We start from the raw sequence: 26,857 nt of genomic DNA, 5'->3' as shown, positions 1-26,857 counted from the left end.
CTGTTTTTGTTGTTAGTGACAAAAGGGAAACTAGAACATTTGAAGTAAAATGTTTCAGGTCTCCCATCTGTGGCTTCATTTTTCACTCACCTCCTCACATGTTCAGGACCTTTGTAGAATCTCGTGGAACCTTCCAGACTTTCGGAGAACGACCTTTTCCCCCTCGAATGTTGTCAGCCAGGCCTTCGCAGGTATCTAAGGGGTGGGGTGCTGCCAGACAGCCAGCGAGATGCGAGACCGAACCGAAGTGACGGGAAAGCCCAGCTGCGACATCGTGAGCCGTGTGTGTTGTGTAGTTGTGAACGTGTACTTGTGTTCTAGGATTTGAAGGGTGTAAATAGCGACTAATAAAGTGCATGTTTAATGAGACTCCAGAGACATCTATCGAATCCGTATCTACGCAGCAATACAAAAGAAATACGATTTCTTTTGCCATGCTTTACGCGTGATGTTTGGTGGCTCTCTAAGATGGGGGACCAGAGACTTTTGCTCTCCCTAAAACTATCAGTTTTCCCGCAGAGAAAATAAAAGGTGCCCCTGAGGAAGTCTTTTGGAGCACAGCATAGGAAGCAAAACGCTTCGCTGCAGTTTAATTTGTAGCAAGGGGCAATTTTGATGGGAAAATATCTGAAGCAGAACAAGATTTAGTTGGGGTTGGCCCTGCTTTGAGCAGGGGGTTGGACTAGATACCTCCTGGGGTCCCTTCTAACCCTCATCCTCTAGGATTCTAGGCTCAGAAACCAGGTTTTAGGTGGTAATGATCGTCCCAGTGCAGAAGAAATTAGGACTTTTTAAAATTAAAAAGTTTCTATATGACTAGAGGAAATGATTTTTTTTTATTTGCTAATATGCCATGAATCAATACAGATTTACAGATCCTAGTGTGCAACTTTATCGTATTAGTTGACAGGGATACATCATGCATGCGAATCATACATCAAAGTTGTGAAATGAGCCACAAATGCAATAAAAAATAAGTTGTTCAAAAGTTTAACAAATGGAGGGGGTGGGGGGCATCGCCTGGGGTGCTATTTGGTCTGGGGCCAGCCCTGTAAATAGCTGCTGGGCCCCATCTCAGAGTCAGCTGCATCTCAACATTGGATGAGGTATCCCTGTATAAACAATTCTTGTGCCGCACCCCAGAGGTGGCTGCACCTCAGAACCAGGTGAGGGATTCCTGTATAAATAGCTGCTGCACCTCACCCCAGAGGCTGATGCATCTCAGTGCCAAATGTATCTTGATGGCATCAAGTGGATGAGAGTTCCACAGGTAAATATTCCACTGTGTAAAAAAGCATTTTCTGTGATTGCTTTCAACTATTCCACCTTTCTGTTTTATTAGTTCCCTGTTTGTTCTTATATCATCAGAAAATGTAGACAGGAGCAGTTTCCTCTGTGCCCCCATTATTTTATACTTCTTTAGTACTTAAGGATCCCTATATAAACAGCACTTGGTCCTCACTCCAGAAGTGGCTGCATTTCAGTGTCATGCAATGGATCCCTGTATAAACAGCCCCCATGCCCCAGCCCAGAGGTGGCTGCATCTCAGCACCAGATGACAGATCCCTTCAAAGAGGGTTAGCAGAAGCATTTGTCTCTATCCCATTCAAAAAAAAAAAAAAAAAAAAAAAAAGGGAAAACTGCCCCCTCCACAGCTGATCAAAACATGCCAATTGTTTTTGGGGGGACATTGGGAGGGGGATATTTCCTTTTCTCAATGTCCCACTCAAATTTTTGTTTTATTTTTCAATTAAAAAAAAAACCAAACATGAACCCTGAGACAATTCCTTTTAAACAAAAGTTATTAAAAATAGTCAGTTTTCAGTTAAAGAAAATTCAAAACCATTTTTAACCCAACCTCCCACCCCACATTTTCAGGGTCTCTCCCACCCCGGCTTCATTACATTTCCCCCCAGCAGGGAAAGCATACTTTGTGTACAAAATGTTGTGTAAAAAATGTGGACAGTTTTGCAGAAAAATTAGGGAGAAATGTGCATGAGAAAGAAAAACAGCGTCAAAAAAATGGGGAAATTTTTAGGGTGAATGCCCAGCTCCTCTCTTTCCCTACAGCTCCATCTAGTGCCCGCAAGGGGCATGGCATTCACTCAGTGCTGCTGGCTGTGGCTGGCATTAGCCCGCTTTCCTTATCCTGCCTTCTAGTGTTCTGTGGGAGCATTGCACCCATTTTCTCGTGGTGTGGGCGTGAGTCGTGCTTCCGATGGGTTGCCGCGACTTTGCAGCCCGACGGGTTTGCAGCTCAGTAGAACAACCTGCCGTTGTCAAACACCAAAGCTTTTTCCTTCTGCTGAACCAGAAGACAAAGATTGTGACTCACATGAAGGCGAGACTCTGGTGCGCGGCCCTGACCGCACCCTCCCACCTCGCTCAGCCCTGGGGCTTTGAAATGCAGGCCCTGCCGTGGAAGAGGCAGCCATCGGAAGGACAGGGGGAGGTGAGCTTTCAAGCTGCGCCTCACAACTGTAAATATATATATATAGAGAGAGAGATCTCTGATCCTGAGTCATAGCTGGAGGGGGATGTGTGCTGCTTTCATTATTGCACAGCACAGATTGCCCAGCCCTGCAAGCTGGAGTGAGGAGACAGCACAAGCTAACAGATGCTGAGGACGGTGTGGATCTGGGAGCCACTGCGCAGCGAAATCCACCTCTGCAAACAGCCCTAGGGGACTGCTTCTTGGTTACTCTATCCCTGGGCTTGTGGAGGATTAAGGGGGCTTTAAACCACCTTGAGTTCCCTAGTTATAGTTATTTCTAATATCATAGAGTTTAGAAGCCCCAGTCATGGACCAGAGCATCCCGTGGTGCTAGGCGCTGTACATTACTTATTAGGTATATTACAGTAGCACCTAGGAGCCTCAGTCATGGACCAGAGCACCCCATGGTGCTAGGCGCTGTACATTCTTTATTAGTTATATTACAGTAGTACCTAGGAGCCTCAGTCATGGACCAGAGCACCCCATGGTGCTAGGCGCTGTACATTATTTCTTAGGTATATTACAGTACACCCAGGAGCCCCAGTCATGGACTAGAACATCCCCTGGTGCTAGGCGCTGTACATTCTTTATTAGGTATATTACAGTAGTACCTAGGAGCCTCAGTCATGGACCAGAGCACCCCATGGTGCTAGGCGCTGTACATTATTTCTTAGGTATATTACAGTACACCCAGGAGCCCCAGTCACGGCTCAGGAGCTCAGACTACAGACAGGACAAGAAGACAGTCCCTGCCCCCACCGAGCTGACAATCTAAGTATAAGGCCAGGGAGAGCTGGACACAAACAGGAGGAGGACAAGGAATCAAGAAGACACTGTTGGTCCCGCTAGTCTTAGGCCGTGGCTGGTGTTGGCCTCCGGGCTGCTCTAGCTCACGCTCACCACCTCCTGCAACATCCTCCTATGACAGCGGTCCCCAAACTTTTGGGGTCGCCCCCCCCCCCCCCTTACACGGCCTGGACCAGAGCCAAAGCCATGGTCGGGGACCGTAAGCAGGACCCGGAGCCAGGGCCTAGGCTGCAGCTGGGGCTGGGGTGAGGGCTGGAGCTGCAGGGGCCAGCCAGGAGTGGGGCGTAGGGCCTGGGATGGGGCCTGGGGCCGCAGCCAGGAGCCAGGGGGACGGGGCTGGAGCAGAGATGGGGGCAGAGCTCTCTACCCCTCTCTACCCCTGTGGGTGCTGGCCCCGGCCCCATCACACCCCCTGAAGGTTCCTCCACCCCTCCCTCCATTTGGGGACCTCTGTCCTGTGAGCAGCAGGGACCAGCCTGGCCCAAGCCTTCCCCTGCAGCAGCTCAGCACCACCCAGGGAGGCCGGCTTCCCACGCAGGTGGAGCTACCCATAGCACGGCTCCTTTAAGGTCACTCACTACGTCTACATGACGGCCCTGTGCTAGTCGTTATGGCGGTGGCTGACGTCCATGCCCTGCTCCTTGCGTCTTCACCAGGAGCCCTTCCCCCCACTGAAGAGGGGCAGCCTGGGGGCCGAGAGCCAGAGCTCTCAGCCCCTGGCTCCCAGCTCCCAAGACAGCCCACGGCCCATGGAAGCAACCAAGTCCGTCGAGTTCGCTTTGCAGCATAGCCCAGGCCTTAGAATCAGGCCCTCAGCATCCCTCCCCACGGGGAGCTGAGCTGAGTGACAAAATTCCTGGTCAAGGACCGTCCCCCCGCCCTCCCCTTCCTGCACATTTAAATCTCCAGGGTCGTTTGCAGCTCAAAAAACGACATGGGAGCATCTTTGTGCGGGTGGGGCCCCGTCAATCCCTTCCGGGGTGGGCTGCCTGGATCCCAGCAGCACCCACGCACCGGGGTATGCGGTAGGAGGGACTTAATGTACACTAGGGTAAATCAGTGTGGCCCTCCAGCCCCATCTAGTGGCAGGGCTGCTCATGGAGGATAATGAGCCTGCTATAGAGCTGGCTGTGGTCCGTCAGGCCGTAGAGCCTCGTGCGTTCATCCCCAGAGCGCCTGGGTTCAATCCCCGCTGCTGATGGCCATCGTGTTACGTTAAATAAAGCCCTTCAACCTGTGCTCAGCTGCGGAATCGCAGACCTCCTCGAGGCGGGGGCATTTACCAACAAAAGCAGCCACCCAGCTTGAGTTCCAGCTTTGTCTCCCTCATTTCCACCCAGACACCACACAGCGACTGCTAGTGGCTGAATGAGGTACTGCAGGCAAACACCATGAGGGCCCACTGGAAGCTTCTGTCAAGGACACAGCAGGATGGGGGTGAAGAGGGTGATACTAGTGTCTTGCCCCTGCTTTTTGGGGACCCGTGTCCCATGTGAACCTTGAAAAATCCCCCTTCTAGGCAGCTTAAAGTGCCTAGATGCGAAGGCAAGAGGCACCTCAGAAATCGGGAGCCAGGTGAATAGTGAGACGGAGGAACCAACAAACGGATAGATAGGTAGATGGACGGCTAGAACGGACAGACGGAGAGAGAGAGAAACGGGCAGACAGACAGGTGGATGGGTGGACAGACAAACCGAGATTGAAATGGGGCCCTGACAGGGCAGGGAAGGCACCCGCTGCCAGTGGCAGTGCGCCTCACTTGTTTATTTTAACCTGGGGCAGTCAGGGAGTTTCCTTGCAGGGAGGGAGGTTGATCGGCCGCTAAACCGCCGGCAGTGCCAGCTCAGAACGTCCCAGCGGCATCTGGGCAAGAGCCCAGCCAAGCCCCTCTTCCTGCGAAAACCCCAGCTGCGGCCAACCGGGCTGGCGGGGGGTGGGGGACGCCACGCGGTGTAAAGTCTATGGCACACAGTGGAGTGCGTCTGATTCCTTTCCAGCAGAGGGCAGTGGTTTACACACACACACCCACACCCCTAATTCCCTCCAGTAGGGGGCAGCAATGCCTGACAACCCCACCCCGATTTATTTTCCTCCATTGGGGGCTGCAAGGACACAACCCCCCCCCAACTCCCTCCCCATAGCTGGTTCCCTCCCCAGTGCATTGACCTGAGCAATAAAACGTCTTGCTATGGACCCTTCGGCCCAGATCCTCAAGGGCATTTAGGTGACTAATGCCCATGGGCCTCGACCCATGGACTCGGTCTCAGAGACACCCCCGCGCTCCCCATGTGGGAGCCGCCAGCCGAAGGAAGATTCCACCCGTAAGGGAGCGTCTGAAATCTCTGTGGCCGCCCAGGTTGCTCTCGCATTGATCTAGACGCTTCCCCTTTGAAGAGAGTAAACGAACTAAACTTCCTGTTTAGAGCTGTGCTCGGAAACCGGCTCTCACCCCCAAAAGGCCCCCTGTCAATTTCCCCTCCAGAGATTTGTTATCAGCAGAGGCCTTCTATGGAAACTGATTTCAAGAGCCGAGGGGAAAAGCCTGCCTTACTCTGACCCATAGCAGGCCCCACACTGCACCGGGAACCCAGTGCTGTGTAGTATGGCGCTGAATATAGGAACCAGGACACCTGGGTTCTCTTCCCAGCTCTGGGAGGGGAGTGGGGCTAGTGGTCAGAGAAGGGAGGGCTGGGTGCCAGGACTGTGGGGTTCTGTCCCTGGCTCTAGAAAGGGAGTGGGGTCTAGTGGCTAGAGTGGGGGAGGCAAGGCCTGACAGTCGGGACTCCTGGGTTCTGTTCTTGGCTCCGGCAGGGAAGTTGGGCCTAGTGGTTACAGGGAAGGGGGTCTGTGAGTCAGGACTCATGGGGGTCTATCCCGGGATCCGGGAAGGAGCGCTGTCTAGTTGTTAGTTTGGGGTGGGAGTGAGTTTATATGCCACTGAAATGCATCTGCTTCTGGGGGTGGGTTGGTGTGACAGCTGTCTGACAGCCACCCAACAACACTGCACCGGGGTTGCTCACCCACGGGCTGCAATGCAGCTGGCTCTGAGGTGGGACGCAGCAGCCATAGAACAGCACATGGCAATGCAGCACCCCTGCTGCAGACAGGCATTGAAGAGGAAGCAAGGCTCAGGGGGGAGTTTCGTGTGACCAGGCAGCATCACCCAAGCGTGAACACGGTCAGGGCCCCCCCGAGTTCACATCCCGACTCTGGCATAAAGCCCCAGCGGATCTTTAACGACGCCGACAGCTGGGACCCAGCTTCTCTCGCCCGCCCCGTATCTCGAAGCTCCATCTTCCCCTTTTCGCTTCAGCGGCAGCTCGAGAGCGCCGCAAACAGCCGGGAGGCTGCGCCATCAGCGAGGCCCCGTTGCCATCACGGGCGAGATAAGGGCTTCGCAGAATCACCCACAGCCCGTGGTTCTGCCGATGTAGCCTCCGGCACCTAAAGTAGGTCAGGGCGGCCACAGGACGCCGAGGCTTCAGCGAGAAGCAGCAGCAGAAGGAGGAGGAGAACCTGAGAGCGATTGGGGAGCCATGGTAGCTGGCAGAGAGCCACGCTGGCCCCCTCGGGGCCATCACCATTCTGTGGCCCGTGGCCCGGCTTAATTCTGGCTGCGTTTCCTTGGGCAGAGCCGCTGGGCTACACGCACAGGCTTGTGTTCCCTCCGCCCCTCTCAGCCTCCCTCATCGCACCCCTTCCCTTCCCCTCTGGCGAGCATCCCGCTCGGGTGACGGGTCTGTCCCACGTCCCAGCCGCTCCCTGGCACTGAGAGGAGCTGCCGTGATTTTGGCAAGAGCAGGTGAAGGGCCTGGCGTGCTGCATCCACGCAGCGCGGGACCCAGGGGCCGCTGGCCGGGCTGCAGCGTCCGCCCAGCTGTGACGTGCGAGGCCGTTGGTTCGGATTGCCGTGGGCAGGCGGCAAAAAAACCCGGGCGGCACCTTACATCTTTTCACTGGCAACTGACAAGGCAGTAGAAAAACCGGCCAGAGTACAGGGCAAAAACCAGCCTGGCGGCAACCCCAGCCCAACATGCTCAATGAATACAGGTTTCACCCACCCTCTCCCTGCCCCCAGGTTCAGTATGTGGCAAGTTGCACTAGTGCCAGAATTCACACTGCCAGCTTCAGCACCTAGAGAGCGCAACTCCCCTGGGAGATAGAGCAGGTTGTCTGCAGATCACAGATGGGGAAACTGAGGCACACAGATGGGAAACCATGAGACCCCACTCCCTCTCAGAGCTGGAACAAACCTCAGGAGACCTAAGCTCCCATTCCCAGTTCTCCATCTTTTAACCAAGAGTCAGCTCTTTTCTCAGAGCCAGGAATACAACTTAGGCATCTTTGACTCCCAGCCACCCTGCTCTAACCACTAGCCCTCACTCCCCTCCCGTCCCGGTGCTGGGGAGGGGAGTGAGGGCTAGTGGTTAAAGCAGGGGGCCCAGACTCCACCCCATCACCCCATGCACCGTGACGCCACTGGAACGAGAGTCAGTCTCTACACAAACACAAGCCATCTTGCTTTGATTATTTTTCTCTTCCCACTGGCGGGCTCTGAATTTTGCCATTTCATTGTTATAAATACCTCGCCTGTAGGCGCCCGTTCCCCCCAGCCTGTGGGTTTGCCATGCTGTGTACCACAAGTGAATTTTACAGTAATGTTACTTCCCTGATGCTTATCACATCCACAGCCACCCAGGTAGTTCTTTCAAGTTGCAGTTTCATTTCCTATGGCAGCTTCTGTTGCTTTGGCACAAGAGATTCAGCTTTTGGTGGGGAGGGGAGATCCCCCCCCCACACACACCCCCTCAAGTTGGATTGGTTCCCAGGTTGATGTATGCCTCTTTATGCTGAATCCTTTTTAGATGGGGGCTTCCCCTTCTAATCTGTAGACAGCAGAATGCAAATCCACGCCCCACTAGATTCATAGATTTTAAAGCCGGATCATCTAATCTGACTTCCTGTATAATATAGGTCAGGGAATTAATCTCCCCTTTCTACCCACATGACATTATTGGTTCCAATATCCATTGAAGCAAGCTCCCAAGGGGAGCAGGACATTTCTTGATGTCTTTTAATCTGGACTGGAGGCTCTCTGGAAGATACTATAGTCAAACACAAGGTATTGGGCTCCAAACGGGGCAAGGAGGTGAAATTCTCAGGCCTGTGTCTGATTTGGTGATCTGAGGGTCTCTTCTGGCCTTAAACTTGATGAATAGCCTGTGGCTGAACTAATATTGTCCATCTGTTTTTCAGCTGGGGAAACTGAGGCACAGAGGTTTACCCGAGGTGCCTGGCAGAGCTGGGAATAGGACCCAGGCATCGTGACCCACCCTCCAGTCGAGCACACAGCCTCGCTTCAGTGGAGAATGCTGTCAGTGTCACGGGATTGGACTCAGCCCTAGCGCTGAGTGAAAGATGCAGCTTGGAGACCCCAAAACGTTTTGTGAATTTGGGTCAGTTTTGCTAAAACATTTCGGCTGCCAAAAATAAATAAAAAAGCGTCTCTTGGGCTCCGAAAGCCAGCAGCAGGCTAACACACCCGCAAAGTCTTAAGTGGAAGGCAGTTTTGTCACGCTTTTTTGCCCTTCTCTAGGTGTTTGCACCTACATGTGGTAGGACAGTATTAGTATCCTTGGACTACACATGGGGAAACTGAGGCACGGTCAGAGGCGGTAACTTGCACAAGGTAACACAGCGAGCTAGTGGTTGGGAATTGAACTCGGGCGGCCTCACTTTAACCACTAGACCACAATGCCCTTCCAGAGTTGGGCATAGAGCACACGCGGCCCAGCTCTAACCACTAGACACCACTACCCTTTCAGAGCTTGGCATAGAACCTAGGCGTCCCGATGCCCAGAGCCCTTGCTGTGACCACTAGACCCGGGACCGGAACCATGTCCTGACTTGTAAGTCCTGTAACCACTTGATGAGATTTCCCTTCTAATGCTGACAAGTCATAAAACCCGTGATCTCTACCACTTGCGCTAAAGGACCGTGACGCTGTCTGATTAGGGGTGCCCGTTTATAATATTATTGCTATCAATATGGCAAAATTACAATCATTCGTACGAGAGATGCCACCTCAGGTACCATTGGAGAGGCGACGATTTGCTAAGTATGATCATATCGTTTGTGTGAATGTATTGTCTTTGTCCTGTAAGTTATGGAGACGTGTGTGGTTTATGTCTGTAGCCAAACACTTGTGCTGTGCCAGTGTGGGTTACGCCTCCCCGTCAGATGAGTGTCAGCTTTGATGACTCAATGAGGCCATCAGGGAGAGAAGCCAGAGCTGCGGGACATGTAGGGACATGCCTCCTGGGGTCAGGGGGACTGCATGCAAGTGTTTGAAACAAGCCACAACTTGTGTTTAAAACAAGCCACCTGGCAGACCAGAGACTATAAATGCAGCTTCCCCATTCTCCTGCTTGTCTTCAATCCTTCCTGCTTCCAAGTTCCAGTAGTAATCAGAGGCGTGCGCAGCACTTTTCATTCGGGTGTGCACCCAGGGAATTTTCATCTTTATCAGGGGTGTCAAACTGAATTCCACCGGCGGGCCACATTTGAATTTCCCGCCGGCGGAATTCTCACCGCGTCCAAGTGTCCGCCGCAAAATCTCACGGCTTCTTCTTTTTCGGCGGCGGCTCGCTGTGTCCGTCCGCTGAGAAATCAGATGTTTGACACCTCTGCGTTAGGGTGTCCCTGGGCACACCCGGCACACCCCGTGCGCACGCCTATGGTAGTAATCCAGTTCCTACCTCTGGATCAACTCCTCTACAACTGAAGCTGTGAAACAAAGGACTGAGACCCATCCAGGTGCTGGATGGACCCCAGAGGGAATCTACAAGCTTGCAAACTCCTCAGTTTTGCTGAGATGTATGGACTTTGGAGTCAGCTGCATGTATCCGATTGCTTCGACCATTTAACATCTCTCTGCTTGTTTGTTTCTTTCCTTTCATGATAAACCTTTCGCTTTAGTTTCTAAAGGATTGGCTGCCAGCGGGGGATTTTGGGTAAGATCCAAACTTATATTGATCGGGCAATATGAATCTGACCCTTTGCGGATCAGGAGAACATTTTGGTAAAGGGAACAGAGTTTAAATAATGTATCCCTTTACTGGACCCAGTGGCTGATTGGGAGCCAGAGACTGAAATGCAATAGAGGGGGTTGTGTAACTTCTTGTTTTAGCTTCCTGGAACCGGTGCCAGGGGGATCAGAAGCACTGGCTGGTGAATTTAACTGCAGTGATGGCCACCAGCCTGCGAGAATTCACTTTCCTTTTTGCAGCCTGCAAAAAGACCTTGGCATTCTCAGATGGGCCACCGCAGGCACGGACAGAGCACGAGGAGTAACTCCATTTTAGCTGGTAACAGTAGTAGGGCTTTTATCTTATTGTGGTGGATCAGCCACAGGAGGGATTGAATCACTGGGCATCCAGTTCTCGTTTGAACACAAATGTGTATGATACAGCTCCCTCAAGCTGTGGGTTACTGCCCCCACCAATCCCCACCTTGGGATATATACTGGGAGTCGTGGGCTAGGAACCCTGTCATAGGACGTGGTTGCCCTGTAGCACCCTCTGCTGGCCGAGCACGGCACTGCCATCCTTCCCTGCCTCAGTTTCCCCTCCCCCAGGTTTTGTCTCTCCCAGAGATTCACGTGGCTCAGCCCCCAGCGAAAAGCCAGACGACTGGGAAGTCCTTTCACCCCACGTGGCCCCCTCTCAGAGGAGTTAGGGTTCAGTCTCTCCCTATGGCGCAGCATGGAGTTACTCCTCGTGCCCTGCCCGTGCCTATGGCCTCTTTTCCCTGCTACACTGCGCTGTGCGGTGCTTTCCTGCCTTGAGTGTTCCCCGCCCTTTGACGACGTCCGGGTGTTTCAGGCTGTCTCCTAGCCACAGGCAGTGCAGCCTTCTTAGGCTGGGAGGTGCCTAATTACTGCTGACTAGCGCCTGGTCTCCTGGCCCTTAAAGGTGAGGCCATTACCACCCCCGCTGCCCTCGTACCCTGGGCAATGGGCCAGCAGACTGCGATGGGCTGTTGCAGTTCTTGCTGCTGTGTGTGGGCATTTAGAGGCACCATGCCCTCTACGCTGGGCTCCCCCTGCTGTGGGCACCTGCCCCATTTCTCAGTGCCACTGGAGAGCCAGCCCCTGAGCGCGGGCTGCATCCTGCCCTCCCCAGCTGAGCCGTATCTGGTCAAGGCTTGCCGCACTCAGGAAATCCTGCCTGTGAGGCGATCCAGCCCGCTCGCGTGTGGCATGACCTAGAGAGACCAGCTAAGCACGTGTGATAGAGAGAGAACGGCGCGCACACCCTCGAGCTGACGCTGGCCGTTTCCACCACGTCCAGCAGTTCAGTTCATAACCGGCTGCTCAGCTCTGGTGCTTCTGGCCCGAGGGTCTCGGAAAACCGTGGCATAAGCGTTGTCAGACCCATTCAGCCCTCAGGTCAGGAGCGGGGACTGCAGACTTCATCCTTAGCTCCCTAAAGCCTCCTGCACTTGAGTTGACGACCCAGCTCTTCATCAAAGTGCTTTACATCGTGTCATTATCCCCATTACACTGGTGGGGAAACTGAGGCAGTGAGCGGTGACGGGACATGCCCAAGTTCGCCCAGCAGGCCAGTGGCACAGCTGGAAACAGAATCCAGGTCTCCTGAGCCCCAGTCAGATCCACTAGGCCACGGTGTTGCCCTGCTAACGGACAGGCAGCAGTTCCCTGCTGGTTCTAAGCACCTGCTCGCACTTCCTGCCAGAACCAGAGAGAGAACCCAGGAGTCCTGAGAGCCAGGGACTTACACTGTCGACCCTGGGAACACACCCCAGGAATCCTAACCATCAGCCCGCTTCCTCTAACTACTAGGCCCCACTCCTCCTCCAGAGTTGGTGATAGAACCCAGGCGTCCTGACCCCCCATCTTCTCGTGTTTTAACTACTAGAACCCACTCCCCCCCAAGAGCTGGGAAAGAACCCGGGAGGCCTGTCTCCCAGCTTTTACCTTAGTCACAAGACGGTGTCCTTTTGTTCTGCGTCTGCAGTGGTGCAAGTACAGGTGAACAACCTGCCCAGGCCCTGCTCTGTCCAGCTCAGTTGTTTGCCCCGTTAACTCAGTTAACCAGAGAACAGGACGCAGTCCCAGGCCAGGTCGGTTTGTTCTCATCACTGAGGCGGCGGAGAGGTCTCCAGGGATGCGCTGGCCAGGGGAACTGGGGTGGAGGACCCGTCCACCTCTGGCATCTATATGTAAGGGGTCTATTAGCCCCTCACTGACACTTAGCGGGTCTTTCGGGTCGACATCTCCTGAGGAATTAGGACCCTGAAACAGACACAGCCCCCAGGGCCGGTGGGGAGAGGCCAACTCAGGTCAGCCTGCTTAACCGGGCGGGCAGGCCAGTGAGGGAGCCAGGAGGCCGGGGGGTCCCCGTCCTCCATGTGAGCCTGCCTGGGCAGAGAGCAGGGCCAAGCTAAGGACAGAGCAGCCGGTGGCTGGGAGATGAGAGAAGCCCAGGCCAGGGAGGGGAGCAGAGCTGAGCAGAGCTGAGCAGGGTCACAGCAGCAGGACCAGAGGAGCTGCCCGAGAGCTGAGTGGGGCTGGGGCCGTCTGGAGCTGGGTGCGGAGGCCAGAGAAGAAGCCCAGGGAGCCGAGCTGAGCTGACCCATAGCAGCAGAACCAGAAGGGCACAAGGAGCGTCCCAGAGAGCCGAGCCGAGCCGCACTGATGCAGGGTGGGGCTGGAGCCGTCTGGAGCCAGGTGCGGTGAGCGGCTGAGGAGTGCGAGGGGGACCCTCGCTGCAGGGATATGCCACCAACCAAGAGGTCTTGGAAGGGATCGTGACCCAGACACTGGGGGGCCGACGCTGGGGAGAAGGGCCCTGCCCCTAGAGCCTGGGGGCGTGTGGCCACTGCCAGAGCATGTGTCTGACTCTGTGTCCCTGCAGCGCGGCCAGGCAGGGGCCGGCAATGTGGGAGACACAGATTGTGAACGTCCCTCACACCCCAGGGACACTGGCTGGGGCAGGGGCAGCCTGAGGTGTTTTCTTTGAACATTTCTCCTCTTTTCTTTATTTTTCTAAAATCGATTGTTGTTTATTAAATTGTATCTGCTCTGAACTGTCTGCATCCATCAGTGGGTCAGGGAAGCGTCCAGTGTGGAGAGAGCCCCCGGAGCGGGGACACCCCAGCCCCTGTCCTAGTGACCCCGACAAGGTTGGGGGTCGAGCCACTCAGGAATCCTGGGCCCAGCCCTGTCGGGGTTACGGGGACCCCACCACACAGGAGAGTGGGAGGGGAGCCCTCGAGGCAGGCAGGCCTCTGGGTAAAGGGAGTGGGGGCAAGGACTCAGGTCCTGTCGCTAGCCAGCTCCACCAGGGTAATGTATGAGCCAGGAAAGTTCCCCACAATAGCGGGACCATTTCCCCGCTTACACGTAGGCCTGTAGAAGCAGTGCCTGTGTGCTGCCTCACCAGGGTTTTCACGGTTCCTCAGCTCAGCAGCTCTGGGAGTTACGTGGGGGAAGCCTAAATGAGTGGGCTTGGATGGGAAACTACTGCAGAAAGAAAGCATAGGAAGCTGGAGTGGGTGATTTCCACTGAGTCAGTGCAGAACCCCGGGCCCTGCGGTGGTAGCATGAGACGCTGTTTTCTGGAGGAGGTGTAAAACCCAGCTCCTGACCACTTGGGGTCATTACAAATTTCTACTGCACATTTTGCAGGGGCGCAGACCCTCAGCACCTTGGGCAAATGCCACGAGTATTTGCATTCGGCCTCTTTAAAAGGGCCTCTCTCAATGGGATTCTGCTTCGTTTCCTAACGTAAACTGCGATGGAGCGTTGCTGTGTGCTGTCAAATAGCTGCCACATGCTCCACCCCAGAGGAGGCTGCATTTCAGAGCCAGGTGAACGCACACCCTATATCGAGGACCAAATTCTGCTCTCCCACTAACACCAGGTGTAAATCTGTTACAGTGGCGTACGTCAATGTAAATTGACTTCAGTGAAGGTACTCCAGATTCACACCGGTGTCACTGAGAGCAGAAGCTGATGCATTAAATAAAACTGAAGCCTCAGGTTGAGTAAAAGGTCAGGTTAGCCCCGAGGAGCTTTGGAACCTGCAGGCCAGATCCCCAGCTAGTGTAAACAGGCCCAGTTTCGCTCAAGTCAATGTGCATTTACTCCAGCTGGGCCTCTGGAAACACCTGTAAATTGCCGGTGGTGCCCAGGGCCCTGAATCGGACTGTACAATCTAAACATGCTGTTTTCTAGCAGAGTTACTCCCAGTTTACACAAGGGCATGTGGGAGTTATCTATCCAAATCAGAGTCAAGGCCTGATTCTTCTCCCACCTACACCCGTGTCAGTTCACTGACATTACTTCACACTTGCTCCGGTGTGAGTCAGAATCAGGCAGCGGGGTCATTAAATCACAGGGCCCGTTGGAAATCCTCAGCTGACTTTAATAGAGCGACCCTGACTCACACCAGCTGGGGGTCCGGCCCTGGGTCTCACGCAGGGCTAACGAGAGAACTCGTATTTCGAAGCTCAGCAGACGAGGTGCCGCTATTTTTTACAGGCAGTGAGCAGGCGTTGCTCTCTCCCTTCGGGATTTCCAGGTGCTTCACAGACACCGATTTACCCTCACCACCCCCTTGTGAGAGAGGGGAGCGTTATGATCCCCAACTTCACTGATGGGGAAAGTGAGGCACAAGGTGTCCCCCTCCCCCACCAATCCTGCTCCTACTGAACTTAATGGGAGATTTATTATTCACTTCAATGGACGCCGGATCAGGCTAAGGGAGATAGATTCCCTGGTGAACTGGTGGCAGAACTGGGGATCCTGATTCCCACGGGCTCCTGTTGTCTTAGACCCCCCCCACTCCTCTCCCCAAGGGGGGAGTAGGACCCAAGAGTCCTTATTCAAGCTGGGAATAGAACCCAGGAGTCCTGACACCCAGCCCCCTCTGTCATATTAAGACTGCACTTCCTCCCAAACACAGGCATTGCAGCTTTTTAACCCACCATCCCAGAGCTCATCTCTGACTCACCTCCCAGCTGAGTGATGGCATTTCGCCACCCTTGACATCTGGCAGTGCTGGCGCAGGCCCCGGAGGTAGTGCTTCGAACTCAGGTAGGGAACCGGGTAGGGTGACCAGAGGTCCCGATTTTATAGGGACAGTCCCGATATTCGGGGCTTTGTCTTCTATAGGCACCTATTACCCCCCTACCCCCACCACTTGTCCTGATTTTTCCCACTTGCTATCTGGTAACCCTAGAACAGTGCAACTTTGTGATAAAAAATGCAAATGTTGCCCCCATGGGAGCAGAAAGAAGGGCAGAGGGGTCTGTAACAGGAGGGTCTGCTCCTTTAAGAGCCAGTGGGGGGTATATCAGCAAGCCCCCACTGGGTGGGGGAGACAGGCCAGCAGACCCCAGTGTCCCCTAGAGAGGCGGCATCTGAGGTTTGGAAGGATTGGATTTTTATCTGTCCCTGTTGGTAAATATTGACTGTACACGCCCACACAATGACGCGGAAAAAATATTTCCATCGCTAATAATAGAAATTTACAGCGAGGCAAAGTAAGAAAAATAGACTCCTAGAAGATGAGGGTTGGAAGGGACCTCAGGAGATATCTAGTCCAAACCCCTGCTCACAGCAGGACCAACCCCGACTAAACCATCCCAGCCAGGGCTTTGTCAAGCCGGGCTTTAAAAAGCTCCGAGGTTGGAGATTCCCAAAATGCAGCTGGAGAACGTACTAGAGTTCGGTTTAAGGACACTGACTTGGTTTATTTTGACAGTTTGTGTTTTGACAGTTATGAAGATTTAATGTCTGGAATCTCAACTGCTACTTTCATTAAAGAATTATCTTCCTCCTGCCCCCTCTGCCAATTTCTCCCAACTGTGAGCATTGAAACCAAAAAAGAACAGGAGGGGGGAAAGCTCCCCGTCATTTTGCACAACTGTGAACATTTAAATCGATCATTTTTTTTAATGCCTACAATGAACATCGATATTATCCATCAAATTATTAAAAAAAAAAAAAGTCGGATTCTGCCCCCCGCACCCTCCTGTCCAATGGCCGTGGGGCAATGGATAAATAAACATTTGAAACAGCTGCACCCTGAATATCAGGGAGCACGCCGTGTAAAATAAATAGGTGCACACATGTACATACATTCATGGCATGAAAAGCAGCGCAGGGGACGAGAAGGGCTGGGCCGCACCCCCGCTGCTGTAAATCAGCTTAGTCGCGCTGGAGATCTGGGCCCGTTACCGTGAGTCTCCCCGCGGGCAAAGCTTATGTCAGTGCCGCTCCACTGGCCTCGGTGAAGTTACTCCTGATTTACACCACAGCCAGGGAGAGGAGAAGCAGGCCTGTTCTCGCCAAGGGCAGAAACGCAGGGCTAACTATCGAGGGTCCAATCCTCAGCGGGAGTAAGCTGGCATTGTTCCATTGCAGCTACGCTGATTTGCACCAGCTGGCTCTCTGCAACTCTTACTCCCAGGCCATGATACTCAAAGGGAGGTGCCTGAATACCTTTGAGGATCTGGCCCCCAAGGCCCTTCGCCCTGAGCAAAGGTAACTGCAGGATTTAGCCCCATCAGACATGACCAGCTGGCTAAGCAGAACTGCTAGCCAGTTAAATACACCCGGCCGGCAGGCGTAAACGAGCATGGAGCTACTGAAGCTTCACAGCCATACAGCGGCAGAGGGCCGGCTGGCCTTGGCAAATCTCGAGGTGAAATGCCAGGCCTCCTAGTCCCCGGCGCTAGCCAGTTCACTGGGAGGCAAGTCTCATCCAGAACCCCCCATCACTAGTCTCAGAGATAAGACCTCAACCTTAAACTCGCTTCTCTCTTCCCGCCCAGCGTCACCCCTCCGCCTTCAAAGCTCATCTTGGCTTCCAAAGCTATTCAGAAACCCGCCTGGCCTGATTGAGGGAGAGGTGCCAGCTACGCAGGCCTATACTATGGCCTATAGCACAAGGGAAGGGTAGAACCCTCATTCCTGTTTTGCAGTTAGGGAAACTGAGGCACAGAGAGGCAAGGTGACTTGCTCATGGTTTCACAGCAGGTGGGCAGCAGAGCTGGGGATGGAACCCAGGAATCCTGACTCCCAGTCTCCCCTGGTCTAACTGCTAGATCCAACTCCCTCTCCCAGAGGGAGACTGGAACCCAGGAGTCCTCACTCCAGTTCAGCCACTCCCCATGGACCATACTGCCTACCAGAGCATCTTCCATCCAAAGCGCTCAATGCACTGTTTAAGTTTTGGGACACCCTTGTGAGACGGCATTTTTATGCCCAGCTGGGGAAAGCAAGCCATACAGAGAGAAGGTGTCTTGACTGAGGTCACACATCAAGTCAGTAGCAGAGGTAGGGCTAGCCCCCAGGAGTCCTGATTCCTAGTACAACACCTCAACATCCTTCCTTCTTCCAAGCTCTGTGACCAGACTGTGAGGTCAACCTTCAGTAACCAGTCGAGGGAGCTCAGCAGACCAGCGGGGTGCAGTTGTATTTTGGGGGGTGCTGGATGAGAGTTATGGGCCACGTAGGGAAACTATGGCGGTGACAGATTAAAAACCACAAGGCCTCATTTATAAACGGCTGCCTCAGTCCAAAACCCGGAGGCTGCGGCTCGGGGCAGGGGCCTGCTCAGATCATGAAGCTGCCAAAATAAGACCTTGTGCCATCTCTGATCTGCACCACTTGTCTGTGCGATACCTGGACATAAACCTCTTCATTCTCCTCTAGGTGGAAGATTCCTCCCAGGAAGCTGTTGTCCAGCCAGACGTCGCTGTCCTCCCTATCACAGTAAGCCATTATGTTCACCACAAGGTTCGTGTCCTGGGGGTACCTGGGGGTCTTCTTATAGATGCCATGGGTGAGGAAGGGTTTCTGGCTCTGCTGAGAGCAGCTCTGCACCATGAACTGGATCTTGGAGTAGATGTAATAATAGCCGGGCTTGATGCAGACGAGGGAGCCGTCCCGGTAGTTCATGTCACGCAGGAAAGCCAAATCCTTATGGTGTTCCCACTGCAGAGAGCCGTTCCTAGAGGTGGTGAAGGCAGCTTCTGGGGAATACGATGCCCACAACATGTCAGGCTTTGGCTCCCTCCTTTGGTCTCAGCCCAGAAAGGTGGCATAGCGGGGAATAGAACCCAGGAGTCCTGGCCCCATCCACCCACTCTGATCACATATCCCTCCCAGAGCTGGGAATAGAACCCAGGAGTCCTGGCTCCCACCCTCCCTTGCTCTAATCACTAGACAAGACGCCCCTCCACCACACAATTGAGGTTAAGGAGGACCCCGACCTACCTATGACATGAGCTGCTGGCTTCTCAGCGTTAAGTTTCCGCTCTGTAAATGAAACAAACGAACAAAGGTCCAGCTGTGAGATCAGCCCAGCCCTGAGTCCGCTGTCCCCTGCCCAGTGCCAGCCCCACGGCAGCGAGTGCTGGGGAGGAGCTGCCTGGGGCTGATTTCTGGAGATGGGCCTGGATCTGAATTGAAGTCTGAACCCAGCTCCGGGTCAGAACTTTGCCAATGGACCCAGGTGGAGCAACACCCCAGATCTGAACTGGGACTCATCCTCTATTGTAAAGCAAGGGTGCCCTATGTCCCCCCTCCACACCCTGCTGTCACACTCACCCCCACGTCACGTGCATCTCGCCCCTCATCTGCCTTGTTCCATTCCAACCTCAACACATCTCTCCCCACTCACTCCATTACACCCCCGTTCCATTCTCCCCTCCCTGTCACACCCGCGCTTGTATCGCTCTCCTCCATCCCCCCCTCCCTTGTCACCACTTCCTTCCACTCTCCCCCGCGCTGGGTCTAGCCTGCACTTTCATCGGGGCTGCTATTTGATTTCTCTCTCTGTTTCCTTTCTGTCTCGTTTCCATCCCCCCCGCTTCACTGCACCCAGCTCAGAAAGTCTCCTCTTCCTCCCTCCCCGCCTCCCTCTCCCGGAAAGCGGTTGTGGGAGGATGCTCTAGGCCATAGTTTCTCAGCCTGTGGTACACGTACCCCTGGGGGTACACGAGACACAGGCAGGGGGTACCCAGGGAAAAACAGAGTGAAGGGGAGGTGGGGTGGCAGCTGCCGACTTCTGGGGAAGGCGGGTGGCAGCCCCCTGCTTCCCGTCCGGTCGCAGATCCCAGGTGGGAGCCTGGGGGCAGCCTCCTGTGTCTCGCGAGCTGGGCTCGCAGTTGGGCGGCCGCCACCCACTCCCCGGCTCCAAGCCAAGGGACGGCCTCCAGCGCCCCGGCTTGCAGACGAGCAGCAGCCACCTGCCCACATCCCTGGGTCCCAGCTGGTGCAGAAGCCTCCTCTGCCCCAGCTCAGATTGGGTGGCAGTCACCCACCTCCCGGACTGTCAGCCAGGCAGCAGCCGCCTGCAACTTGCCCAGGTGGCAGCCCTGGTCCCTGGCTCAAAGCCCAGTGCCCAGAAAACTTGTCAATTTCACTGCTCTAGCTGAACAGTGAAATTGACAACTACGACAGCCCCAGATTTTACCAGTTACCCTTTTTCCTGTCTCGCTCTCTCTCATCCTCCTTCCCTGTCTCTCTCACCCCTTCCTCCTCTCAAATCTTTGGCAAAAAATTGGGTACGGCCCTTTATATTCCCCAGCATTGGCGTGCCGCTCAAAGCCTCCTGGCTTTGGCCAACCTCACCTCTAGCCCAGGTACATACTTGAGTTGTGCACCCCTGGTGTAAAGGTGGTAATCTACCCACACTAAGATCTGACATCTGTCCTATCACGGCCTTATATACTCAGCCCTTCTTCCAACATAGGGCTCACATTCGTCAGTGAAAATTGAGTGTTGGGCACTTATTAAAAGTTTCAGAAGTCAGGGGGTACTTGCTACTTAAAAGGTTGATAAACACTGCTCTAGGCAAACATGCCATGCCGCACTGTAGTGCAATGAAGGGTCTAGCACCTCTGGACCCCACTGTCCTCTGCTGGATGGATTTGGAACCGCCTAGCCATGTGTCGGAGACCCCATCCTGCTAGCAGCTAAAGGGAGATTTTCTGTGAGAGCGCATTGTTTTTGCAGTAGCAGGGCCTGGGCTTGCAAGTGCCAAGTGGTTCCTTTGTTGAGCATGGCTGCAAAATGGGCCAGATCGGCATGATATTTATACCACCGTCTGCAGAGCCATCCAAACCCATCCCATGGCCACTGTTAAACATCCTGGGACAGAGCCTCTGATGGTGCAAATCAGTGAGGCTCCTTTGACTTCACTGATGCTACGCCGATTTGCACCAGCTGAGTATCTGGTCCACTAAAACCAGCACGGTCACCGGGGCAAGAACTGTCTTCTTATTCTGTGTTTAAATTGTACAGCGCCTGGCACAGCGAGGTCCTGGGCCATGACTGGGGCTCCTAGGTGCTACTTCAATACAAATAACAAATCCACCACCCTGGCTTAGCAATATCCCCAGCCCCCCCCCGCTGTTCCAAATCCAAGCCACCTAGTCGTGTCCCAAGTCTCGCTATGCTGCACGACAGGGATGCTTGGGAACCGGACAGCAGCGGCAGGGACAGAAACCATGATTTCTGCTCCAAAAGCCATTGGAGCTGAAGGAAAATCTCTGTTAGCAGTATTGGGACTATGACATTTCTGAGCAGTTCTGGTACCATCCAGCAGAGGGCAGCGTAGCTCATACACGCTAGCCACCTCGTTACTGTGCTCTTGACCAAGGTAATCAATACAACATATTAAAGTCACAGTGATGGGCTAATAGCATCATCATCATTCCGAACTCGCTCTACACCACTTTTCATCAGGTTTCAAAGCACTTTAGGAAGGCAATATCATTGTTCCCATTATACAGAAGGAGAAACTGAAGCACAAAGAGAGGAAGTGACATGCCCAAGGTCACCCAGCAGGCCAGTGGCATAGCAGGGACTAGCATTCCAGGTCTCAAATACTTGGTTCACTAGTCTGCAAACACCTGCAGCCATTGATACCGTTGCAAAATGCTACCACAGCAGAAGGGTACCCGAGATCCTGATTTTAGATTAATCGATTCCAAGGCTGGAAGGGACCATTTTGATTATCTAGTCTGACCCCCTGTATAACCCAGGCCATAGGACTTCCCTGCATTAATTCCTGTTGGAGCTAGAGCAGATCTGTTAGAAAAACATCCAATCTTGATGAAAAAATTGCCGTGATGGAGAAGTGCAGCCCAGTGGTTCCTCCCACCCATAACAGCTGAAAGTCACCCTGCAGGAGGCCTTTCCTTTCCAGCCTTCCCCACCATTCGTACCACAAATTTCTCCTTCTACCACCAAGAAGAGCTAGAATGATATAAACCACTGATGGGCCCATGGACCCTGACTTGAGAGTCCCTGAGGCTATGAATAAGCTCTCGTTGATCAAGGTATTATAAATAACCCATTGCAACGCTCTCTGCTAGCACACACCTCTGTCCCTAGAGTGGAACGGCTGATGCAGAGCTTTTAACCAGAGGAAATGGGGGGGGAGGGAAGAAAAAGGGGCTTCATTATCAGAGATTAGCCCTACCCCCTGCCGGAGTCACACCAGGCTTCGTGGAAACTCACTTCTGGGTACAGTGAGTTAGACTGTTCACTGCAAATCAATCGACGGCTGAATTTAGAGCCTGATCTCCAGCTGGTGTCAACGGGCATCGCTCCAACGTGGGCCAGACTGACATGAACTGCGGCTCTAGCCCGCCACGTCTGCTTGGGAATAAATGGGTGGATGCTGCCGTTACCAGCGGATCCAACCGCGGGGCAGGAATTCACCTCTGCCCGCTCTGACCTGAGTGTAACGCCACTGGCTCTGGTGGCAACGTTAGGTCAAATTCACAGCAGTGGAAGGGACCTCACAGTCAAGCCCTGGTATTTAGTCCCGCGGGGAGGTGGCAGCTGCGTTAGGTTGATTCGTTTTCCTGGCCCAAACCCTCAGCTGGTGTGAACTCAATGGGATTACTCTGATTTACTACAGCTCAGCTCCCATTGAGATACCGACGTGTTTAGCATCCCGGGTGCCTCGACTTATCTACACAGCACAAAAAAAAAAAACCCCAAACCAACTCTGCGGCAGCGAGTCTCAGAGTCCAGGCCATTTGATTTGGACTCGCAGGGCTTGTGCTACGGGGCTAAAAATAGCCATGTAGACATTTGGGCCTGGGTTGGAGAAGGTCCCAGAGCCCAGGGTCCAGCCCAAACCGCAAAGGTCTGCACCGCGATTACACAGCCCCGCAGTGAGCTGGAGTCAGCTGACACGGGCCAGCTGCGGGTGTTTAATTGCAGTGTAGGCATGTCCTTTGTGACCCCAGCGGAGTGGTTCTGGCAAAATCTGTCCCTCCTTGGGAGAGCTGAGAGCTCTTAAAAGTTGGCTTTGGTTTTCAGCTGGCTGACCGCCAAGATGGTGGAGGGTTAGCAAAATGAAAAAAAGACATTTACCTTGCATGGACTTCTCAAAGATGGCCCCTGCCTCCTCCTAGAATAAAAAATACAGAAGAGATGTCTGTTAAACAGGAGTCTCTCTCTCTCTGACACACACACCCACTCTGAAGATCACAGACCTGGCCCAACTCACATTTTACCCCACCGATGTCAACTGAGTTATTCCGGAATTACCCCACTACATGTAAAATCCACAGCATGCCCCGTCTATGGCCGGATGCCTGTAGACAGCAAGCGGCTAATTCTGAGAGGCTGAGCTCCTAAATTCAGAGTGGGCTTAGAATATTCCTTCGATTTTTCTTTCCATTGGAAAATTGGCCTTTTGACTAAACAAAAATGGTTTTTTTGGAAGGAAAGGACCTGATTTCCTGGAAAACGTTTGATTTTTTTGTCAGCAAAAACATATGCCCCCCAATTCCTTGAAATTTCCAGCCAAATATTTTTTGGGTTTTGGCTGAAGAATTTCAGGTGTTCGTTTTTTCAAGAAAAAGTCGACATTTTCAGTGGGGCTCCCCAAGAGTTCACCGAGAATTACAGGTGCTTGGGCCCAGATCTTCCAAACTCTGACACCTTAACATCTTTGAGGAGCTGATCCTCAGCATGGATGAAATTGAGGACTGAAATTCTTTAGTGTCACTAACATCTTTGGGATTAATAGAGGTGTGCAATGTAATGGCCTGCGATATGCAGGAGGTCAGGCTAGACCATCGGATGGTCCTTTCTGGCCCTAAATGCTAGTAAACTCTGAAAATCAGGCTGCTGGGCCTTCACGCTGGACACCCGAAATTGAAAGCTGCTTTGGAAAGTTTGGCTCAGAGTTGTCAGAGGTGGGGACAGAACCCATGAGTCCTACCTCCCACTCCCTTCCCAGAGCTAAAATAGAACCCAGACGTCCCATCCCCCCGGCTTTAACCCACTAGACCCCACGCCCCTACCAGAGCCAGGAATGGAAGCCAGGAGGCCTGGCTCTGTGCCTGACCGTGAAATCCAGCCCCATAACACAGGTTTGGAAGCAGTTTACATGCACTTGGGGTTGACCCAGGTTTGAACACAGCTTGGGATGGCAGCTCGAACCAGCCCAGCCCATTCGGGGATCCTGTCCTGGTCTCCACCCTTTTGCAGCCCAGGCTAGTGGGGGGGGTGGGGGTGGCAGCAGACCCACAAGGGCCCAGGCAATTCAGAACCCCAAAGGAACAGCCCCTTCACTAACTACCCCCCCCCCCCCGACCCGCTCCCCTTGCTGCCCCAGTGATCCCGGTTGGTCACTGTAGACTGCAGGGGGTCCTGGGGCTCCTGGGTGGTGGGGGTTGGTTGTTGGGGTAAAAGACCCTTAAAAGGAGGGGCCTGGACACAGTTCCTGGAGTTTCTCACTGCACAGCCCCCCACGAGGGGCGCAGCAGGACCCGGCCCGGAGCAGTTCTGGGGTTCCACAGGAACGTTTGCCACCAGCCGGCACAGCTGTCCACAAGCCCAAAATAACGTGGCTTGAAATGTGTCTCGTGGAATCAGGTGTACACACACACACACACACACACACACACACACACCATATACAGAGTGCCATCCCAACTTATACACATATCCACAGCTCCAACCCATCACACACACACACACTCAGAACCACACAATGCCCTGTCGGAGCACAAAGACACACATGGATTCACCCTAGCAAAGACACACTGCCCATTCCCAGCACACACAGACACAATGTCCTACACAAACAGGTGTGTACATACCAGCCCTGACTCAATACACACTCCACGCTGACACAAATGTGCTGTCCCATACTGCTGCATAGTCCCATCGCAACACACAGACACACAAAACCCTGTGTCAACACATGTGCAACTCTCTGCTAACACAAACCTGTGCTGTCCCATATGAGCAGACATGAATCCATCCCCATTAATCACAACACACACACACACACACACACACACAGACCCCCCTTCCAGTAAGCACACAACTCCATCCTGATACATACTGTGGCACACACAGTTTTATCCAAACTCTTTTACACACAACCTCATTCCAACACACTGGTGCTGCCCAGACCCTGCCTGAGCGCACACACGCATGCCCAGATCCTTGTCCCAGCAAACACACAACTTCATCCTAACACACACACACCAGCTCTTTTCCAAATTACAGCACACGCACATGTACACACACCACATACAGCCCCTTTCCAACACACATGCACATTCAGTGCATTTTCACATTCCAGCATGTGCACACGCACACACACACACACAGAGGCACTGCCCAGACACAGCATACCAAGCCGCCACTATAGATCCCCCCCCCACAAGTGCATACCAGTTCATTTCCACAGCACAGTGCACACACGTACACACGTAGAGCCCCATCCCCTCGCACGCACGCACATCTGGCCCATCAGTGCCCATGCATGATGAGAGAATCTCGTCTCCTGCTCCCCTTTCCCTGTCACTCACCCCAACCTGGGATGTTGTCTTCGCCAGCTCTTTCTGGAAACGGATAAGGAAATAGCCCTCGGTGGCCATGCCAAGCAGGGCGAGGATGATCAGGGAGGTCAGGAGGAACTGGCCATTCCAGCACGCCCGCTGCTTCTTCCTAACTGGTGGCACAAAGGGGACCCCGTGTTGCTGCCCATCCACCACGAAGACAGAAGGATACACTACGCCATCACCCATGATTGCTCTTGGTGGAGCGGGGGAAAGTCCAAAGCAGAGCCCGGGAGACACTTATGGACCCGACGGCAGAGCCAAGGGAGATGTGATGCCGTCCCTGGTGAGAAGAGGATTTATCATCTCCTCTGCGGCCTGGGTTAAGTATCCGAGCCTGTGACGCCCACAGCACTGTAGAGGAAACCACACTATTACCCAACTGGCCTCCCTCCGTGTCCTTACACTTTTCTCTCACTTGGCTGGGTGGGGCTGTCATGTCAGAAACCACGCCTCCCTCTGGTGTATTCCCCCCCCCCCCCCGCCGCCTCACCTCCCTGCAGGAGCACATGTCTTTCTGGTAGAGACAGCCATGGCCTCTCTGTGCTTTCCACTGTGTGGTAGGAAAAAGGGACCTCCATGGGGGATTTCCCAGCCCTGAATTATTCCTTCCATTTAAAACCTCCACTAGAGATCACCTGGACTCATGTTTAACCAGCTACCATAGTCATCAGTGGGGATCAAATCCAGGCCCCTCAGCCTGGAGCTCACAACCCCCAGCCCCTTGAACTGAAGAAGCAGCTTCTGTTATTATGGGTTAAACATCAGACTGCTTTAGTTGCTGGGTTCAGCGCCATGACCCCACACTAAGGCATACAATAAATATCTTATTAGTGCTATTATTTATTAGGTGTATTATGGTAGTGCTTAGGAGCTTCAGTCATGGACCAGGACCCTATTGTGCTAGGTGCTGTACAGATACAGAACAAACAGACAGACCCTGCCCTAAAGAACTTCCAATTTAAGTAATTTTAGATGCTTATCTGGCCCCCACCACATGACAATCTTTAATGCATTAAGCCTCACAACGCCCCTGTGAGGCAGGGCAGTGCTAATACCTCCATTTTATAGATGGGAAACTGAGGCACAGGTAGACTAAATGACTTGCCCAAGGTCAATGCTGAAGTGCCTGTCCAGGTTAAAAAAGCAGCATCAGGTCCTGTCTGTAACATTTCCTCAGTTTTCTTCAAAATACAACAGTGAGAGTTTTCTTCAGACTCAAGCATTCTTTGCCACCGAACTAGGTCAACCTCCTGTTAACACTTGAATCTGAACCTGAAATTGACCAGACAGAAAAATGAAAGGGACTAGTCTGTAATTAGCTTGTAAACGTCTGCTGGGAAGGTGGGGGGTGAATATCTCTTAGCATGTGTTTGTACAGCCCCTGGCAAAATGGCGTTCGGGTCTGTAAAGACAACAGGGGATATAATTAATAATTGTCTACACTCACTGGAATACAGAAAGCAAACAGAATCAATCCTGTGAAAAATGAAATATGAGTTTTCATTTTCTCTGGAAGATACTTACATGGCCGTCCATCCACACAGTGTCTGGGCTCTGCACAGTCGTTAATGTATTTATCCTCACAACACCTCTGTGATGTAGGGAAGTGCTGTTAGCCCCATTGCAGAGAAAAGG

The 26,857-nt window shown here is 53.3% G+C and overlaps 1 protein-coding gene across 1 annotated transcript; it reads right to left on the bottom strand.

The window, feature by feature from the left end:
* Positions 1 to 17,472: 17,472 nt before the first annotated feature.
* On the bottom strand, positions 17,473 to 25,572 carry TNFSF14 (TNF superfamily member 14). Its single transcript, XM_067560358.1, has 4 exons — positions 25,190 to 25,572; positions 22,731 to 22,767; positions 18,612 to 18,653; positions 17,473 to 18,367 (listed from the first exon to the last, which is right to left on the bottom strand). Exons 1-4 carry the CDS (start codon positions 25,406 to 25,408, stop codon positions 17,949 to 17,951), a joined length of 717 nt encoding a protein of 238 aa, XP_067416459.1. The 5' UTR covers positions 25,409 to 25,572; the 3' UTR covers positions 17,473 to 17,948.
* Between the last annotated feature and the right edge of the window lie 1,285 nt (positions 25,573 to 26,857).

Source organism: Emydura macquarii, unplaced genomic scaffold (assembly GCF_026122565.2).
Source record: "Emydura macquarii macquarii isolate MOO-44397 ecotype Brisbane River unplaced genomic scaffold, CSIRO-AGI_Emac_v2 contig_2292, whole genome shotgun sequence".
Classification (NCBI taxonomy): domain Eukaryota; kingdom Metazoa; phylum Chordata; order Testudines; family Chelidae; genus Emydura; species Emydura macquarii.
Note: the sequence above shows the minus strand (reverse complement) of the source record. Positions and strands in the feature narration are given on the sequence as shown.